Raw genomic sequence first — 21,155 nt, forward strand, 5'->3', positions numbered from 1 at the left:
AGGAGAAGTCATTTTACTTTAGGTACCAAAAGATCTTCCACAATGGCTTAATTGATTCCTTCATCTTACAAGAGCTGAAAAATCTCATCCAAAATATGAGTAGTCGTAGTTGGGAAAAATCATTTCCCTCGACCTCCCTCACATTATCAAAACGTACTGGAATCCAAGTGCTCACCCAGCTGCCAAAAGCAGCCCTTCCCTGCGCTCGTGGCTGTGTGCGTGGGCTGGCGGACCCCGCAGAGCCAGGCCTGAGAGCTGAGTGACCCCCAGGCAGGTGCGGAGACAGGAGGGTGTGAGCACTGGTCTGGTGGAAGCTGTGAGGCCGTCTTTTGCTCTGGCAGGAGAAAGGAGGATGGGGGAGGGAGGGAAGGAGATGGTTACTCTAGCGCTCATTTCCCCTAAATTTGTATAAGTGTTCTTTCTTGCTTTATTATTATTATTATTTGCTTGTTGAAAGGTGTGCTTCAAGAAAAAAAAAAAAAGGAAACAAACCAACCAACCAACCTTTAAAAGGTGGTTTCCTTAAAGGTTTGAGTTCTTTCAACTTTCCTGACACTTTGTCTTCCGTGAAAGCCTCATAAATAATTCCTGCCATAAATTCTCTCTCAGAGCTTCAAAGTGGGGATGGACCTGCCTGGAAAGGGAACATCAATCCTGAAACTGCTCCAACTCCAACCTGAAAACAGACCCCTAGAGAAAGGGGCACCAGTGGGGGATGTGTGTACCGGGGAGCCGCAGCCAAGGCCCCCGCTGCCTCACAAGGCCTTCTCACCTCGGCCTCTTCTAGTATCTGACATTCCAAAGCAAAGACTTTCCAAGCCAGTTTTGTTTAAGTTAGAATAAAAAACAAGAGTCATCTCACTGTATCACTTGATTCTATCTCCCTCGGCTCCCCCCGGCCTCCTTTTGCCACAGACACGGATCCTCCTATCAGACTCTGTAACAGCAGCAGCATCCATGATTTAATTCGAAAAGTAACCTTCAAATCTCATCTTCGTTTCCCTGAAACTAGATTTAATTTCAGCCCAGGAAGCTGTCTCTAAGCACGGGCAGACCCTGGATTTGAGTGGACACTGGAAGGGCACATTGTGTCCATTAGACAAGAAACCTCTAACTACTTTAAAGTCTGAAGCACCACTTAGAAAACAAGTAACATTAGAGTTAGTGACCTATGTTTTAAGGAGAGGAAGAAAGTTAAAAAGTCTACCGTAGAATTTTTCTTGATCATTTTTCAGGTAAGGTCATAGCCTTTTATTTCTAGTCTTTCTTTTGTTAAGCTCTCCGTGACTCCCCTTTCCTCCTCTTTGCAAAGCAATTATGATGAACGAAGCCAGGAGATGAGCCCCTCCAGGAAGGCAGAGGCAAGGGTCTGGGTGCTGGCGAGCCTGCCCAGCACCCATTCTGCTGAGTGCACGGGCCCTTCCCCTTTGCTACCCGAGAGTCAGCACCCTCGAGGCGGAGGACCCCCGGCGGAGGATCTCCACAAAGTGGAAGCAGATACTTTCCTGAACACCTGAAGGATGGATGGTCAGACAGAGGTGTGAGCGAGGGCAGTAAAGGATGGTACAGAGCAGCCCCAAGTCAACTGGCAAAGCACCTGAAGTAACTGGAGGCCTTCTCTCCCATGTCATTCCTGTGACACTTACTGCAGCTGAAAGAGAAAGAGCATCTTCCACGAGGGCCTCTGGAAGCAGGCGATCCTGTTCTGTCACAGAAGGAGGCTACCGGCAGTGAGCTCCTTCCTCCTTTCTCCTCTGGCAGTATTTCCACGCACGATGGAGATAACCAAGGAGGAGACAAATGACCAGGCCTGGGGCCAGGGTTCAGGTGGACCCTCTTCTCTGCCCGGCCAGGGTTCAGATGGACCCTCTTCTCTGCCCCCAGGTGTCCTTTTGCTCTTAGTGGTGGCAGGAAGTCCGTTATAATTCTGGGGTCCAGAAAGCAAAGCCTGCCATGTTCACTTATCTATGAGCATAGGGAGACAAGCATCATTGAAAGTGTTTTCAGTTTGACAAGGATCACCGAAAATGACCACTGGATTCAGAGGGACACGTCCAAGTTTACACTTAAGAGCTAGAGTTCTTTGATCGAAGGGAGCTACAACACTACCCGGCATTATCATAATCGTAATGCTGACAAAGACCGTCAAGTTCATCGCCAGATGGTGAGACACTCCCTCCTTGTGGGACGTTTGTACATGACACCATGGCGCTAACTCCACACTGTGCCACTGTCATTACTACCTCCAAGAACAGAACTGAGACTCCGAGAGAAGAGGCTCCCTCCCAGTGGAGACAAACAGCTCACAGGAGCCCTGCTGTGAGGGAATACAAGCATCCTACCGACCCCCACTGTCACGGCCCAAGTCCCACGGCCCTTTGAAATCCATCAGCAATAACAGCCCTGGCTCTTGCCTTCTTATAAGGTCAACAGCAGCCACTGTCCCAAACCTGCTGAAAAGTCTCTTCCACTAAATGAAAATTACATAACTATGTTCTAAATAAGCCCCAATTTCGGAGAATACACCTGTCCCATTTTTAAGCTCACTACAACCCTTTTCCTGAATGGAAAATGTAAAGGATTAGTCATGGCAAAAAGAGACAGAAGGGGAAAAGGTAAGTTTCTTCCTCTCAGGTTCTATAAAAGACCAGATGTCTCTTCCTTTAGTCTCTAAGCCACAAGAAAAATTAAAATTATAAGAAAAATTAAAATTATATCACAACGAAAAGAAAAAAGTTGTTATGTTGTCTTGAACAACAGACAGAGATATCCAAAGACAGCAGTACAGACATCAGAGGTGGTCATATGGGGACCTATCACACAAAAGGAAGCCAAAATACACCAAAAAATAATTGGGAGATTCACTGGATCCCCTCTGGGTTTTTGTTTTTTTGTTTGTTTTTTTCCCCCCCTTTTGTTAGGCCACATGCTTCTAACAAGATTCTCAGCACAGGAAAAAAGAAAAGAGTACAGAGCAATGGGGATGAGGACCAGGAGCGATAGAAAAAGTGCTGGACAAGGAGGGACAAGCACTTAAGCCACAGGATCACACACAAGAACAACCATCAAGAAATCACAAAGAGGAATGAGAGGTAACACTTTCTTTATCTCTTGGAAGGCGAGTGAGGGCGCTCGGCAGTCACCTAGTACTTCGGCTGGCTTGGGCATCTGCGGGAGAGTTTTGACCTGTGGGCAAAAAAGGGATCAGAGGATCAGACAGACGGCGGGACTGGAAAACTGGATCCGGGGCTCTCGCCCTCGCAGGTATTCCTCCTCTGTGCTCCCCTCCTTGCACGTCCTCCCATCCTGCACTGCAGGCCCGGGTCTCTAAGCCCCTGAACAAACAGGCCGGCCAGTGGTCCTCCTCACTCTGGGGACCCTGGGACGCAAGCCCCGCACAGGATCTGAGGCCAGATCATACGGCCGAACATTGGGAGACCGTTAAGGTTCTCACAATCTTCCCTTTACTCAGTCCCACAGACCCCAGCTGTAGACCCCTTAAGAATAAAAAGTCAAAGCAGGAGATTAACTGGGTACAAATGTGACCAGAGTCTCCTTAGCCGTTCGGGACACCAGATGCCACCTTATGAGAAGCTGAGGCCTCATCGTCACCTTACAACCACACTTACACTCCTGTCCTTCCTCTATTTTAAACTTGTTTGCAACACGACTTCCTTTTCTGTTTATGTTGACGTCCCTGGAACCAAAAACCAAGCAGAGGAAGCAAACACAGGAACAACTTCTTACCGTATTGTGCCAGCAAGGAGTGGGTTAAAGGCATATAACCAGTCGTTCATGTCCTTGTCATTGAGAGCCTGCAAAAGGACCCCACGGTGCTTTGTGCATACAGCAAAGGTGTTCGGTGTCTAAAAGAGACACAGGAAGATGAGAAAGTTACTATGGATACGGAACAGTGGGGACCACCAGCCATATTCAGAGGGCACACGGCCCTTCACACTGAAGGTTCAGAGACACCAAATACAAAAGAGAGATTCCACACCACACGAGGGAGTTCAGAACTCAACAGGGAAGGCTGTGCGTGGCAATGAAAAGCAAGAGAGGGCAGGACCGACCTTCACCATGGCCTGCTGGTCCTCGCTGTATTCCACCTGCGCTGTGGACAAGTTAATGAGGCCACGCTCCACCGGGTCTTTGTCACTGTTATAGATGAAGACATAGGGGCGACGGACCACGACAAAATGTTTAGCCCAGTTGCTGGAAAGTGGCTCCTTGAAATGCAGATATCCTTTCTTAGAGACCACTGAGCTGAAAAGGACAGTACATGAGAGGTTAGTTTCTCACAAAAATAAAGTGATCATGAGCCGAGGGCCATCAAAACAGACCTAGTCCAAGTCCCCAGGCTGAACGAAACAGGCAAATGATCTACTTGGTCTACAATCTTATCTGCCGAAGAAATGCAGCAAAAGAGCACAAAGCACCACTACCACATGCTGTGCTGGGTGGCGGTGATACACCTGGAGCGGAAACCCAGCCCAGCACTCTTTCACCCTGATTCCATTTGCATTAGACTGTAACGCAGACCTCATGTAGAAGAGCTAAAAGTAAATTCCTGCTAATTTGTCTTTTTTTTTTTTTTTTTTTTTTGCAGTACGCGGGCCTCTCACTGCTGTGGCCTCTCCCGTTGCGGAGCACAGGCTCCGGATGCACAGGCCCAGCGGCCATGGCTCATGGGCCCGGCCGCTCTGCGACATGTGGGATCTTCCCGGACCGGGGCACGAACCCGTGTCCCCTGCATTGGCAGGCGGACTCTCAACCACTGCGCCACCAGGGAAGCCCTAATTTGTCTTTTAATACTTGGCATCCCTGTTCAGTATAGTACTCACCCTGGTCTAATTTCTTCAATATCTGGAACAAGATTGAGAAATTCATTTTTTCCTGCTCGGGCCAAATAGGGCGTTTCCACAGTTGGGACAATCTGAAACTGTTCAAATTCCAGGCAGGGACTAGAGGCCCGGGAATTGGCTTCTGGGGTCCTTGAAAAGAGAGAGGTTAGGAAGAAAGGGGTAACAGGTGCTTCAGTAAGGTCAACACACAGCCATCTCACCAGGAGGAACAGTGCCTCTCCCCGAACACCAGGGACCTTGCAAACATCAGTTCCAGAGAGCTTGGCTAAGACGACGAAGCTGGCGTCCAACACGTAACCCCAGGTTCGCCTGGTGTCACATCCTTCTGCGGTTATGAAGGAGACTCATCACTGATGAGCACCAAGTCACTCAGTCTCTCTTCCTACCCTGACGCCCTCTAAACAGAAGGGTATTGAATATGAACTCCATTCCTTTATATGTTTCTATTTAGTCTCAAGGCCGCACCTAGGGCACCACCTAGGGCAGCGGTTCTCAAAGTGAGGTCCCTGATCAGCGGTATCAACTTCACCTGAAAACTTGTTAGAAATTCAAATTCTCAGGCTCCAACTCAGACATGCAGAATTAGGAACTCTGAATGGGGTTCAGCCACCTGGGCTTTAACAAGCCTCCCAGGTGATGCTGATGCCACTGAAGTCTGAGGACCGCTGCCTGAGGGGCTGGCAGAGCGAGCAGACACATGGGAAGAAGCTGGGCCCCTGAACGGCTGTCTGGAGCAGAGCTGCTCCACCAACCAGGACCAGCTCGGAACCGACGTGAGCCAGAGGATCCCCGCGCTCTGTACTGTTATCTTTGTAGAGCAGCTTAGTCTAATTAACTGCACTTCACCAATTCCAAAAAGCCCATTTTTCTCAAACTTTACCATTTCTCGAATTGGGATGCATCTTGTAATTGATGGCATGTCACATTTTAGTTGGCACTGCTTTTTCTTTTAGTGGCATATAAAAATAATGTCTTAGAGTTGATGGCATCCCAGATTCAATTAAATTACCTGGTTGCGTTATTTTCTCCAGCCCACTGCCTCAGTGTTGATACAGGAAGATAGACAGCTGGATGATAACCAGGTGGGGTGTGACAGGTGAGCATAATGAATGGAGACAGGGCGAAGGAGCCTGATGGCGCACTGCACAGCAGCGATTCTAATGATGAGTTCATGGAATCACTCATGGACTTCATCTCTATTCTTCTTACCTATATGTTTTCTTGTGTCATTAAAATATTTTTTCCAAAGTAGTTTCAAAATATTTTTCCCAGGATGGGGCTTCCTGTGTCTGATCTCACTGAGGAGACAATCAGGGGTGCGAATACAAGAACAAATCACGCAAAAGCGGATGAAGAGGAGGAGTCAGTGACGTGATGCAGAAAGTCAGTAAAACGTATGACGTTAAGAGATGTCAGCAGCATCCTCCCAGTCACTGTGACACCCAGAAAAGGCTCCCGCGTGTTTCCCAAGGCTGCCTAGGGCGACGCTGCTGCCCTCGGTTGAGAACCACTGAGCTAGCGGAAGGTTGGCATTTCCCTTGGTTCTTAAATTAGCTTTTGTCAGTGAAATCTGGGTACTTACTTCTGATCCAAAGAGTTGCTCCTAGCATCTATCAGAGAGGGGCAGGTGGAGGAGGGAGTGAGGGTAGCACTGCTAAAACTGGACACAGAGGGATCCCGTCCGACTGGAGAGATATCAGACAACTGGAAGAAAACAGAACACAGCAAGTGAGATTCAGATGAACAAAACCACCTCTGCAGTAAGAAGCTTTGACAGCCAGTGACCTCACGTTCATAAACCCTCTTCTGTTTCAGGTCATTCAAGAAAACAATTCTTACGAAAATTTTTGGCCAAAGTGTCAGAAGAGGAATCAAGACATTTATAAAAGGGCTTCCCTGGTGGCACAGTGTTTTGAGAGTCCGCCTGCCGATGCAGGGGACACGGGTTCGTGCCCCAGTCCGGGAAGATCCCACATGCCGCGGAGCGGCTGGGCCCGTGAGCCATGGCCGCTGAGCCTGCGCGTCCGGAGCCTGTGCTCCGCAACGGGAGAGGCCACAACAGTGAGAGGCCCGCATATCGCAAAAAAAAAAAAAAAAAAAGACATTTATAAAAGAGGCAAGGCTAGCTTTTTATATTTATAAAATGTTTATATTTTATATTGCTACAGCCTTCTGTATTAACTAAATGACCCTACCTATATGTGCCAAGAACCAAGAACAACAGACACTGTTCTAAGAATATGGCCGAGGCCCTGCCCTCCTGGAGCTTACACTTTAAGTGGAGAAGGCAGATAATAAACCAATCAACAAACACTTTAAGAAGTGTCAGGCAGGGATCAGTGCTACAGCAAAAAGTAAAGCAGAGAAGCAGGTTAAAAGGTTTCAGAGAGGGTGGGAGGGAGGGAGATGCAAGAGGGAAGAGATATGGGAACACATGTATAACTGATTCACTTTGTTATAAAGCAGAAACTAACACACCATTGTAAAGCAATTATACTCCAATAAAGATGTAAAAAAAAAAAAAAAAAAAAGGTTTCAGAGGGCTGCTGGCTTTACATAGGGTGGTTAAGGAAATCCGCTCCAAGGAGGCAACATCTGAGCAGAAAACTGAAATAAAGAAGCGATTCATGGGACTATCTGGAAGGTTATACTGGGTAAATGCATAGCCACCGTACACAACCTCAAGGCGGAAAGCTTGGAGTGTCTAGGGAATAGCAAAAAAGGTGAAGATGACCAGAACAGAGTGAATGATGCAGAAATTCTTTAAAGTGTTCACCTCACTCTTTGTCGAAGGCAACAAAATTTCATGCCACCAAGAACCTCAGGACTTCTTGTGCCTTTTGCCATATAATAATATATCACCCCCTGCAGAATACTCTTCTCCAAGGGACTCAGGGAAAAGCCCAAATGTTTCCCATCTCATAATTACTCTAAGAGACACAGAAGAATACTTTTATCTTCAGAAGTCAGTGTTCTGACTGAAAAATTAAATAAACGACAGAGCAGATATGTCATACAGCCTCACATATGATGCTATGCCCATCTCAAGCCACCTAAAAGCAGCAAAACCTGAGCACAGGAAATGAGAGCTGCTCACCTTGCAGTCACTGATGCTGCCGTGCACCTGGCTGAATTCTCGGTTGAAAGTGTGGGTGAGAAGTTGCAGGCACTAGGGAAGAGAGAGGGAAGAGTAAGTTTCAATGGTTAAACAAAGCCCGGGATTAAAGCAGGAAGGGAAAATAACATGCCTAAGACTCACAGTGGAGCTCAGGTGCTGCTCAAATAGCTCTAGAAATTAACTGAGTACATAGCAAGAGAGGCCTGGTACATGCCTAACAAAGATGATAAAATGAGTGGATAAAAAGCCATTGACTACAAAAGTGAATTACCGTAAACACCACAGTTTCAAGTGCTTAAGAATGCAACAGCATCCCTTTCATTCTCCATTTGCCCTGGTACTAAAAGGCATGGAGGTTTCTGGATGGACATACGTTCCCAAATCAACTAGACGACCATTTGATTATTGAAAAGAACACAAAATCCCTCTTATTTCTGTATTCCATTGTCAGCCAGTTGCTCAGACCCACATGCCTGGTGGTCATCCTCAACAACCTCTCTGCCCTCTCCTGCTGTTATCCAGGCAACAAGGAATGCGGATTCTACCTTCCAAGTGTCTCTCCTGTGATTCCTCTTCATCCCACACACCCCCGCCATAGTTAAAAACTTCACCGTTTCTCATCTGGATTACTGAAATAAAGAATTCTTTCTGCCTCTAGCCTGTCTCTTCACCACAAATCCATCCTCTTTACTGCTGCCAGAGAAACCTTTCTAAAACAAATACCTGTTTGAAACATTTCCAAGTCACTCCCAGGATATTCTGGACGCTTTAGTCCAGCACATAGACTCTTCGTGATCTGGCCCTGCCCTATCTCTCCAACTCCATCTCCTGTCCCTCTCCTGCACGGATTCCCTCACAATGATCGTGCAGGACGCCGCTGGCTCCCTCCTGCGCATCCTTCCAAGGTCAGTCCACGAGTGCCCTCCTGGGCAGGCCTCTCCTCCGGCTCCCACAGCATTCTCAACCAAACCTCTCTTGTAAGCTTGTCACCCCCTCGCCTGTCAACTTATTAAGGGTAGAAGTTAAGTCTCATTTATTTCTATATTCACAGTGTGAGCACAGGCCTTGAAACAGAGGCCCTCAAAGAAAGATGAAAATGCAAGTGAAAAAACAGAAACACCAGCTCACAGAGCCTCACGGGGGGAAAATGCTCAGCAGAGGCAGGGAGCCACACCTTGGTAGCCAGCTCTTTCTCTCGATCCACCAGGCTTTCAATGTCTGTGGAGTCGTAGCCACTGCTCTCACTGGGTGTGACGGCACTTTCCAAGGTGGTGGTTGAGATCTGAGAGGAGATGCTGGTGGAGGTGCTGAGGGTCCCACTGCTGAGGCTGGGGGACAACGAGTCGCTCAGGGATGTGGGGATGCTGTCACCAAGTCTCTCACGGAGCAGCAGGAAGTGGCGGGTTTTCTCCACCTAAGAAGATCAACACTACAGCCTCAGCAAACACAAAGCTCATCAAGATCTTAATAAGCAAAATATTATGCCTCCATCATGATCGAAAACTGCAAAGCCAGGATCATAGACAGGAGGTGAGTGTAAGACTGATGATGCTCAGGGAATCTTGCCCGAGAGTTCACCTGCGCACCCCGTGCCCCGGGGTACCTCGTGCAGGAGCTCCAGCTTCTCCAAGTCCCACTGGTGCTCAAGGATGAGGCTGTCTCCACGAGGCCGCCAGCCTGCTAAATTCTCTTCTCCCCGCACATACGCCACTGATGTATCCAAAATTTTCCTTCTCCTCCTCTGCATGCCTAAGATAAGAGGAAACAACTATTTTTTCCAGAAAAAAATCCAATTCCAATTTTAGCTCAAAATGAATTAATAATTCACAATATAGGGCACACTGAGACAGTTTAGTCTCAAGATACATGGGATTTTGATTATTAATAAAAATGTATCCCTTTTGCCCCAAAGCAACTCTCTAAACTTCTTTTAAAAACTGAGTTTTATATTCTTTAATAATTATGAAGCTGGTAATGCCTCTTGAGAAAATGCTAGTTATTATGTTAAGTGAAAATACAGAGGTTAAATAGCCTGTACGCTATTGTTCTAAATATATAAAAATACACTCATGGGAAAAAAGTGGGAAAAATGTGAGCTACCTCATATTTGGTGGCTCAGTTAAGATGGTAGATGACAGACTGGTTTAGCCTCCATTATTTCTCATTAATTTTTAAAAATATTATGCTGGTTTCACATACAAGAGACATGAATTTATGTTAATTAAAACATTTCTGAAGGAACTATCTAGACACTAATTAGCTGCTATTGGGACTTGGATTCATACTCAAAGTCGTCTTTTTTTATCTCAATCTTACCTGTGGGCCTTGGCCTCTTTTCCACATATGTTCTCTAAACCGACTCAAATTTACATTAAATGTTTTTAAAAACCCTGACTTGTGTCCACATTCCAGTATACAAACGTGGAAACATAGAGTGCTGTTGAAGGCCACCAAACTGGAGGAACTACAGCAGTTCAAGGAGACATTAAAAAGGACACAGAACAAGTTCAACTTAATAATTTGTCTTTCTAGAGCATAGGAAGTTCAAATTCTAGGTTGACAGCACCTGTAAAGTTATACTGTCAAGTTATCTTTGGGGTTCAGGTGGAGAGGGAAATGGTTCTGAAGTTTTCCAAGCCAAATTCACTCTAATACACTTGAATTTGTTATAGTATTCCACAGCCCAGCAACATTTTGTCCCATACAGCTTTTATAACTGTATTGCATGTCATAAACCAAACAGTGCTGCAACTCAGAAAAAGGAAACTCCTACCACCACCACCAAAGTGGCTTGTAAAATATAACTGCCTTCTCAAAAATGTGTATCTATCCTACAGGGGTGGGGTAGATTTTTGATATAATGTACTCCAGTCAAATGCAAAGGTAACAATCACTTTCCTGATCCATAGAGCTTACCTGGACTACCTGTGTCTGCCATCTTGCATAAACTGAGTTCATAAATTCCAGTGACTCGATTGCTATTTGAATTAAAACAAATAAACAACTGCTTAATTTCATATAGCACAAAACCAGGAAAATCTCAATTCTCTCTGCTTAAAACGCTGTCTCCTCCGCTGGGACTGCAATCCACCCTCAAATATAATTACAGACATTTCTTATCAGTCACTGTTCTTTTCCTGTTCTGAACTTAAGAATAAAACTGAATGATAAACTAGAAGATTAATAATACAAATGTGAAGATTAAAATTTTGCCTTTTCTTACCACAAGAAAGAAAAGATGAGGGGGGAAAGGTCTGACTAGAATGAAATGATAAACATCAGTTTCTGGGGGGTGTGGTTAAGAAAGGGACTGAATCTTCTACTGTATTAGTAATACTTAATTTTTAAGCCAGGTAGTGATGCACAGGTAGTCACTGTGTTATTCTTCATGTATATTCATATATCTTAAACATGAATAAATCTTAAAAAGAAAAAAATCCCAATGGTATGGTAAGCTGTTAGAAATAATAATAATGACATTTAAAAAGAACATTTAGTCCCTACAAAATTTTTTGAGAAGTGTTCACAATGGAACATTCCTTCCTTCCCTCATTAACTCATCTATTTATCAATATTTTATTAAATGCCAACATTCAAGTCACTGCACTCCGGTTTATAGGTTGTGAACTAACCCTGAAAACAGCAGCTAGAAGACTGCTGATTCTGTACAGGGTACACCAACTGGAAGCTAAACTTGTCTCAAAAACTTACGAGTCTGGTGACTTCGAATAGCCACTGCCAAAGAGGCTGCGCAGTGAGCGTGGCGGCGAGATCTTGGCATCCCGGGAATAGAAGACCATGCACACATCCTTGGTGATGACAGCTGGCTGGATACAATGATCCAGCTGAAAGCAAACAGGAGTGGGCTCCGATTAAACACAGACAGAGCATCTGTGACCACAGTCTGGGCACTACAGTATCTGGAAAGCTGCTCCCAGATGTGGGGGGTGGAGGATTTCAGCTCTACCGATGATTTCAACAGCAAATCAGAAGATAATACGTGCAAGGTCAGGTGGTGTTGCCTGCAGATACATTTATTTTTTTCAAAGTTTTTTTTCTGTAATAACGGCTAATGTTTATTACTTGTTATATGCCAAGCACTGTTTGTTCTAAATCCTTTTCTGTGACCTCTCAACAACTTTCTGAGATAAATGCTATTATTATTACCCCTGTTTGAAAGGCAAGGAAATTGAGGCACAGAGAGATGAAGTCACTTGTCCAAGGACAGGAAGGCAGTAAGTGGCAGCACAGTGACTTGAACTCATATAGGCTAGTTCCAGGGTCTGCGCCGTTAACCACCACTAGGCTCGGCCCACAACTACAAAGACAAGAGGTGGTATTCTTAAAATCATACATTCTTTGAAGAATGGGAATTGGGCTGCTAAAGCTGAAGCTGTAATAGAAGTTATGTGACTTTTTGATTAACTAGAGACTAGGAACAGAATTTAATATAACCAGAACAGGTAGCAAAGTATAATAAAATAAATAACTTCAGGATGTGCAGGGGGAAAGGAAGGCAAAATCAGTCAAATCTTTCCTCCCCATTTCCTGTTGTAACTTTCCCACTGTCCAGGGCTGGCTGTTCACGGCAACTCAAGCTGTGGGTCTTCTCACCTCCAGGTAGGCCGACAAGGTCATGTAGATCTTCTCTCCATAGGGTGTCACTCGGTTCAGAAGGAGGGAGTTATGGAGGGAGCTGTCCCACACGGCCTCGAAACGATAGAAGGTCCTAAGGTCAAAAAGGCAAGAGGGAGTCATCCAGAAGAAGCTGAAGTCACCTTAGTCCAGGCACTGCCATTGTCAGTAATGCTGCAGAATCCCACACCGACCAGCATTTCCAACTTACTAAAGTCTAACGACAGAGCAGAACCTGCGCCTCCGAGGAGGAAAAGGCAGGCGCCCATGCTCTTGCCCCCCACCCATCGTCAAGGAACACTTAAGCTATGCTTTTTGTTGTTTGTTTTTTGACAAGCCTGTTTCTCCTCTGCCTATAAACATAAAAATAGTGAGATCAATCAAAGGGATTAAGATGAAAAGGAGAAATGAGTATCAACAGAAACTAAAACAGGAAAGAGAGACAAAGTAAGCTCCTCTGTCAGTCAGTGATGAGGGCCGGAAGCAAAGATTCAATCATTTGGAAGCTGCAGTCTTTCTATCTCGATCCCATTCTGCTGAGCCTCAGAAATGTCACAAACACATCTGGGAGGGTTCATGAAAGAAACAGTATAGAGAGACTTGTTTTAAATAGAAGAATAAGAGGTTATTCTTAGCTGACATTTCAGTAAAAGAGAATGATTTTTTACACCAGAGCTAGCCAACTACTATTTATCGGTTTTCCAAAAAATTCACATAAGAATCTTATATTCAGATAACAACTAGAAGCTTGATTATTTAATAAACACCTATAAACTGGTTTTTAAAGTTGTTTTAATATCTTTCTTTCCTCTTACTAGTAGAACACCATAGACCCTACTTGGCATTAAATCTTCCAGTTCAGCAAGTCTCACCTGAAGCACCGTCCTGAGTTCAACAGCAGTGTCACAGATCAACTCCCAACTCGACGCCCCGTGTCCCTCCCTCAGGCCCCCGTTAGGACTGCTGGGGAAGACACTTCCTCCAGCCCTTCAGAGTGGGCTTCCCATCACCACTAGCTCTCTGCACGTGCAACACACCCCACCCAATTCAGCTAGAGCTCTGCACACCTTCTCCCCTGCCCAGGACATTCCTCCTCACTCCTTCCCAAATGGTAACCTCACTGCAGCTGTCTTTTCTAGGTGTCCCATGACAAACAGCTGGAATACCTTCTCTTTAAACACATCTCCATGCTTCTTTCTCCAGAAATAAACAGAGAAAACAATACTTAAATGAACTCCGTAACCACACCTCATCCTCTGAGTGCCAGTGTTTGAAGCCTGATTATTTCATCTTGTAGCTACTTCTAGATCTAAGTCTTCCTGAAGTACAGTTGACCCTTGAACAACAGGGGTTAGGGGGCTGACCCTCCATGAAGTTAAAAATCTGTGTATAACTTACAGTCAGCCCTCGGTACCCAAGGTTTTGCCTCCACCGATTCGGCCAACTGCGGATCACGGAGTATTGTGGTACTTACTACTGAAAAAAATCCACATGCAAACAGACCCATGCAGTTCAAACCCGTGTTGTCCAAGGGCCTTCGGCTGTACGTGATACTCTCAAACATCTAGCTTTTGAGGCAGTGTGTATGGGTCAAGAAAATTCTCTACAAAGACATCAAAGGAATATAGAGACAACTAACAGGACAAAGATGGACAAAGCAACCAAGAGACCCAAACAGCAACCACAACAAAGGACAACAGAAGCCCTTCCCCAGCTCCTGGGCTCACTGGGCTCAGCAGAGAACCCTTTATGCATCCACAAAGCTCTGTTTCGATCAAATCTAAATTGTAATTTGGTTTAAGACAAATTCTAATATTGGGTGGTGAAATCCATTACTTCAGCAGAAGCCACTTGAGGGCTCTGTCCCTGAGACTGCTCTTCTATTGTGTCTCAGGGTCTGTCGAGGTGCCTGGAATGGGGCCTGCCTGTCGCACTGCAGGTCTGGTCACCCCATGCTGAGTGAAGTGAGGCCCCTTCTCAGGGCGAGGGCCCTGGAGACACTTGACAGCAATAAGCACTTCACTGCTGCCTGGAACCCGCCCCTCATCAAGCTCCGCACCAGAACCTAAGCATCCCCTGCTGCCAGCATTCAGGGTTCATGATTCCCTTTCCACTGAGGCAGATGTTTTGAATTTGTGTGAGAAAGCCTCTTCACATTTCTGTTTTCTGGTTTTCACTTAACCTAAAGAGGAAATTTCACTAGCAGAAACTTGGCTAACATAGAAAAATTCTGACATCACTAAAATCTCCCTGTATTGGGATGGGGGGAAAAAGGTGGGGTTTTCTTGTTGTTTTGTTTGGTGCCTGGGAGTTACTGCAGCACATTCTTTTGAAATACTCACTAAGGGTGGCAACTCCTGAGAGATGGTCATAAGAAATACAACCAAGACTGAAGAGAAATGTCAACGAAATCAAGCTAGCAAGAGAATTTGGAGTTAGAAACAGGGCTGAGTCCTGAGACATGCTGTCCTGTATGGCACTAAGGTGGTCAGGAAATAATCCCAAATGGATTTCTCAAGATGTTCCAGACAATGGCAGTGTGTGTGTATATGTGTGTGTGTGTGTATGTGTGTATGTGTGTGTGTTTATGTGTTGTGTGAGTGTGTATGTGCATCTTTAAAAAAACATTTAGGCTAAATTGTCATGTATCACTTCCTTCAGTTTTCTTCCCTAAATCAGACGAAGAGAGAGATGGGGGAAATTTTCCTTTACTACTGAACCAGGAACTTTTTCTTTTCCAAAAGCAGAAAATAAATAGATGAGACAAGCAGTCCTGACAGGAGAAAGAGAAATGTTTAAAAATAAAAAAAATATTTCTCACAGACTCAGCTACTCAAATAACTAAATTGGTCTTTACTACTACACAGGACAAAACAAAGAAAAAAGTGAACAATTATGCAAGCCTGAGATTCCTTATGAAATGAGGGGAGTAACATTCTACTTTGTAATGTGGAAGAGGAAAACTTGAAGGGGCAGAGAATAAAATGGGCAAGTTTACTAAATGGAATGAGAAAATAATTCAGAACTCTACAAGTTACTGAAGAGCCTACATGTGACACTATACGTGCATCAGAAAAACCCAGGGCACAAGGGTGCAGAATGAGGTCTTGCTCTATCCTAGGTGGGAGCAAGTTTACATGGCGGAAAACTATTAAATTAAAATAGCAGTTAAAGCTACATAAGACATAAAGCATTCTGATAAACTAGAATCTTTATGTGCAAAAAAGCAAACAGAAAATACCTAGGAATATCCTTATCAAGAAAGAGCCTGTAAAAACACAGAAAAAGCTTTTGTTAGTGCAGCAAAAGAAAAAAAAGGAAAAAAGAGAGGGAGAGAGAGATAGAAGAGAAAAAAATATATATATAAAAACACAAGTTTGCTGATAAGCAAAAGTGAATTCAAGTGTACAAACAATTAACAGAGAATTCCACGGGACACAATTTGATAAAGGGCTTACAATGACACGGGTCCCTCCCCTGAGACGTTCAGTTAAGGAAATGCGGGGCACAGAAGGGAGAGTGGAGACCACTTCTATTAACAACCCTTTAGGAGGTGACTTACTATTGGAAATGGTAGGAAGTTGCTATGGAGTTAAGGGAAAACCAAGTCAGTAGGTAACAGAAATGCAGGGCTGGGAAGAAAAGGAGTAATGGCCCTTGTCAGCTGCGCTCCACTATCAATATATCACAGGAGCCCTCTAGTTATGTATGTAATACACCCAACTGGAGTTCTGTAAGTTCAACTTTAAACATTAAACCTTAGGCAAAAAGAACAAAAGCTCTCTTAACCAAACCCCATTTAGCCACTTACCAAATGAACTTATGCTCTCCACATCCCTACAATGTATAGACTGACGTCCATTTCTCATTGAACATTATTCTAAAATAAAGAGGTAGCTCATCGCCCAGACAATTTGCTCCAGAGAGCTGAGTTTCATGCTTCTCAAGTGTCAGTAGTACAAACTTGTTTGTGTGGTTGTATTTGTTATTATAATTACCTAATTTAATTCAATATTAGATAAATCACTGAAACATGAGGGCAAAAAGAATTTTTGTTCAGTGTGAAACAAAACTAAGTGTGGAAACTTAGTGTGAAAAATAAATTGAACATTTTAAAAAGACTTGATAATGGTGAGTTGTTTAAAAAACAGCTGTTGGGCCTCCCTGGTGGCGCAGTGGTTGAGAGTCCGCCTGCCGATGCAGGGGATACGGGTTCGTGCCCCGGTCTGGGAGGATCCCATATGCCGCGGAGCGGCTGGGCCCGTGAGCCATGGCCGCTGGGCCTGCGCATCCGGAGCCTGTGCTCCGCAACGGGAGAGGCCACAACTGTGAGAGGCCCGCATACCGCAAAAAGAAAAAAAAAAAAAAAAAAAAAAAACAGCTGTTAAGTTTGGGTGAGATCAATGTAAAAGAAAGAGGGAAATAAAATTTTGATGATATATGATAAAAAGTTTAAAGGATTCTGCACTTAGATTTTATTCATAGGTTTCTAGTTCCACCAAATTGAAAAACATAGGTGATGAATTATGGGTGTGGCTTTGCAAGAAAGACAGTCAGAAGTCTAATAAATGAGCCTACAATGAAAGAAAAGGCTTTGGCCCTATAGCAAGAGCTTGACAAATTAATGTACATTTATATACTTTAAGTTAAAACAAGTGTTTAAAGTCTGTATCTTCTTTTTAAATTATTTATTTATTTATTTATTTATTTATATTTTGGCTGTGTTAGGTCTTTGCTGCTGCGCGCGGGCTTTCTCTAGTTGCGGTGAGCAGGGGCTACCCTTCCTTGCAGTGCACGGACTTCTCATTGCGGTGGCTTCTCTTGTTGCGGAGCACGGGCTCTAGGCACACGGGCTTCAGTAGTTGCGCAGGCTCAGTAGTTGTGGCGCATGGGCTTAGTTGCTCCGCGGCATGTGGGATCTTCCTGGACCAGGGCTAGAACCCGTGTCCCCTGCATTGGCAAGTGGATTATTAACCACTGCGCCACCAGGGAAATTCCTCTTTTTATTACTCTTGACTTTAGCAACTTTTTTTTTTTTTAACCTTTTTGGCTGTGTTGGGTCTTTGTTGCTTGCTGCATGCGGGCTTTCTCTAGTTGCGGCGAGCAGCGGTTACTCTTCATTGCAGTGCATGGGCTTCTCCACTGTGGTGGTTTCTCTTGTTGTGGAGCACGGGCTCTAGGCACGTAGGCTTCAGCAGTTGCAGCACACGGGCTCAGCAGTTGTGGCACGTGGGCTGTAGGCACGCGGGCTCCAGTAGTTGCAGCACGTGGGCGCAGTAGTTGTGGCACACAGGTTTAGTTGCTCCGCGGCATGTGGGATCTTCCCGGACCAGGGCTCAAACCTGTGTCCCTTGCGTCGGCAGGCAGATTCTTAACTGCTGCGCCACCAGGGAAGTCCCAGCAACTTTTTTGATTAACTCTAAGCTTCTACTGGGAAAGATAAACTGCTTCTAACAAAGCCAAACTCATCTTCTACAGCATGTGACACGCTGCCGGACAGGAATCAAAGGACTTTTGAAGGTGACTCTAATGTAGGCAAGTTTAACATAACCAGCACTTCAACCAAACACCATTTTTCCCTGTTTTGCTAAGTACCATAGGGAAGTTTAAGATATATTTCTCATAGTTGCAAGGAAAATGTGGTGAATGCCAGCTGAATACTTGCTGTAAATGTCTGGCAGAAGAGGGAACGCTATGTGGGGTTAATGCTGACTTCAGAGAAATGGTATTGTTTCAAGATTTTGCCCAGGAATAGGCCCAGGAGGGGGTCAAAGCACCCTACTTTACCTCTGCCACACCCCCTCCACATAGGTACACACCGTCTCACCCACCTTCCCTTTCTGTCCACAGCTCCTGCCAGCTCCTCTGACTGGCAAAAAGCAAACAGACATTTGTTTCCTTTTCCTCACTCCCATGCAAAACAGTAACACACAGAAACAATGTAAAGAAATTAATCCTGGCCCGAACTTTTCATTTCTGCTTCTGCTTATTGTCTTATCTTTCCTCTCCCTCTTGCCAACACATGTGAGCAACTTTTTTAGGAACAGGCAGACCACAGAGAAATCCTGTAATTCGAAGGCTGAGTTCTGAGCCCACATTAGAACACACAGCCATGCCTGTTTCCTAGCCCTCACCACGTAGAGAAATGGGAGTCTCTGTGCACGATGACGGGACTCCTTTCCCAGGGAGGTAAAAGCGCCCCAGCAGATTTATTTCCAGTCTGACACGGGAAAGTAGAACGGCTAGGTACTTTATGCATTGTCATCACTTGATTATAAAATGGACTGCTAAGGGACACTAAATTAAAATTTAAAATAAAATTCATTATTTATAGCAGCCAATCTTAGTCAGAAGAGTTTATAATAATTTATTGCCTTCATGCATAAAGGAAAATGAAAAGCAGATACTGAGACTCCTTGAGCCGATACTGGCAGCAGCAAAGATGAACACAGGAGGGTTCACTATACCTTGGAGGGCATGTTCCCATGACATCCCAGGCCGAGAGGTCTTTCTCCACAGCAACCACTTCATAGGAAAACATTTAGTCTTAGCCGTAATTAATTTGTACTTTTAAACCCTTGGGTGGCATACTGAGTTTTCTTTTTCTGCTTTTTCTCTGTCACTGTATTACATCTACTCAAACTCCCCAGGGGATAGAACATTTCCATTCTCTGGGGGTATCATCACATACAAGTATCTCCAATGATTTATGTTTTTATTTTTGAAGAGCAGGGCAGACAGGGGAGGAAACAGGGAACTCTGAAGTGAGAAGGGGGGGAGTCATTAATGAACAAGGAATCTACAGTGAATCAATCAACCCCCCGAGGGCTGACTCACCACATTCCCCGGGTGCCCCACCTGCTAGAGTTGTGGGAAGACTTCAGGTACTTGGCAGAGATGATGTTTAAGGAGAGGATGGCATCAACTGTGGCTTCGTCCACCTCAGCTTTATTCCTAATCCGGCCTGAGAGAAAGAAGAAAGAAACCAGAACATGGGTACATTTAAAAACAAAGTGGTAGGGCTTCCCTGGTGGCGCAGTGGTTGAGAGTCCGCCTGCCGATGCAGGGGACACGGGTTCGTGCCCCTATCCCGGAAGATCCCACATGCCGCGGAGCGGCTGGGCCCGCGAGCCATGGCCGCGGAGCCTGTGTGTCTGGAGCCTGTGCTCCGCAACGGGAGAGGCCACAGCAGTGAGAGGCCCGCGTACAGCAAAAAAAAAAAAAAAAAAAAAAAAACAAAGTGGTAGGACTTCCCTGGTGGCGCAGTGGTTAAGAATCCGCCTGCCAATACAGGGGACACGGGTTCGAGCCCTGCTCCGGGAAGATCCCACATGCCGTGGAGCAACTAAGCCCGTGCACCACAACTACTGAGCCTGCGCTCTAGAGCCCACGAGCCACAACTACTGAGCCTGCATTCTAGAGCCCGGGAGCCACAACTACTGAAGCCCGCATGCCTAGAGTCTGTGCTCTGCAACAAGAGAAGCCACCACAGTGAGAAGCCCGCGCACCGCAATGAAGAGTAGCCCCCGCTCGCCGCAACTAGAGAAAGCCCGCGCACAGCAACCAAGACCCAACACAGCCAAAAATAAATAAATTAATTAATTTTTAAAAAAATCAACTGGTTTTAATAAATAAACAAACAAATAAGTAAATAAAAACAAAGCGGCAATTCATTAGGCCAAAAAGAGACTGTCAAATCTCTGTGTAATTTCAGGTGCCGGAAGCGTCGTTTGGTCAGCTATAATCCTACAGTCTAATTCTGTAATTCTTGGCCTTCCATTCTTCTCCATATTCTGTCTCCCCTTTACATCCCACATTTAGTCAACAGTGAAAACTTCCTCTTTGTTCAAAGAGCTTCTCATACCTGTCTCAGCTTTAATTTCCAACATCACTGCCCTGCTCCCGAAGGTCATCCCCTTCTGATCTCAGACACGGCAACAGCCACTTAACTGGTCTCCCTGCTGCTCTCACGTCTCCCTCTTTCCAAGCCATCCCACACTCACCTTCTCCAGACTTCTTAAGCCACTGCCTTCATTACACCACTTTCTTTTTTAAAATCTTACAATGCTGTTTTCAAATAACAGTAGGGGATGCAGCACTGCACAGAGGTCAGGAACACAGTCTCTGGAGCAGGACTGCCTGGGTTCAAATCTCAGCTCCAGCACTAACTATCTGTGTGGCCTGGGCATATGCTCAACCTCTGAGCCTCACTTTCCTCACCTGTGAAGTGGGAATAACAATTCTTCCCTTATAAGATTGTTACAATCATATTATATGTTTGTTATGTTATATTAAATAAACTAATATTTTTAGAGCATTCAGAAGAGCACCTGCCACATTTCATGTTTGTCATAAAAATAATAAGCCATAGGGTTACAGAGAAGCCTTAGTAACTGCTGCCTCTGCTCCCCACCCTTTCTGGTCAGAAAGCATCTCTCTTGTTTTGTGTAAAAATTAACCTTGAGGGCTTCCCTGGTGGCGCAGTGGTTGAGAGTCCCCCTGCCGATGCAGGGGACACGGGTTCGTGCCCCAGTCTG

The 21,155-nt window shown here is 45.1% G+C and overlaps 1 protein-coding gene across 7 annotated transcripts in view; it reads right to left on the bottom strand.

Moving 5' to 3' along the window:
• Positions 1-1,874: 1,874 nt before the first annotated feature.
• Positions 1,875-21,155, bottom strand: part of KIF1B (kinesin family member 1B) — a 147,137-nt gene continuing 127,856 nt past the window's right edge. For 2 of the 7 annotated variants that reach the window (XM_081214909.1, XM_081214910.1), the window contains 12 exons: positions 19,456-19,582; positions 12,598-12,712; positions 11,695-11,828; positions 10,900-10,961; positions 9,587-9,732; positions 9,158-9,397; positions 7,963-8,034; positions 6,448-6,569; positions 4,845-4,994; positions 4,074-4,266; positions 3,748-3,866; positions 1,875-3,186 (listed from right to left, as the gene is read on the bottom strand). In XM_081214909.1, coding sequence (XP_081071035.1) covers positions 3,144-3,186; positions 3,748-3,866; positions 4,074-4,266; positions 4,845-4,994; positions 6,448-6,569; positions 7,963-8,034; positions 9,158-9,397; positions 9,587-9,732; positions 10,900-10,961; positions 11,695-11,828; positions 12,598-12,712; positions 19,456-19,582 — 1,523 coding nt within the window. In that variant the 3' untranslated portion in view covers positions 1,875-3,143. The remainder of the gene's footprint in view (positions 3,187-3,747; positions 3,867-4,073; positions 4,267-4,844; positions 4,995-6,447; positions 6,570-7,962; positions 8,035-9,157; positions 9,398-9,586; positions 9,733-10,899; positions 10,962-11,694; positions 11,829-12,597; positions 12,713-19,455; positions 19,583-21,155) is intronic. The other 5 variants (XM_081214913.1, XM_081214915.1, XM_081214912.1 and 2 more) reach the window with 4 other exon arrangements.

The sequence above is a fragment of the Mesoplodon bidens genome (genome assembly GCF_964165515.1).
Source record: "Mesoplodon bidens genome assembly, chromosome: 2".
In the NCBI taxonomy this organism is placed as follows: domain Eukaryota; kingdom Metazoa; phylum Chordata; class Mammalia; order Artiodactyla; family Ziphiidae; genus Mesoplodon; species Mesoplodon bidens.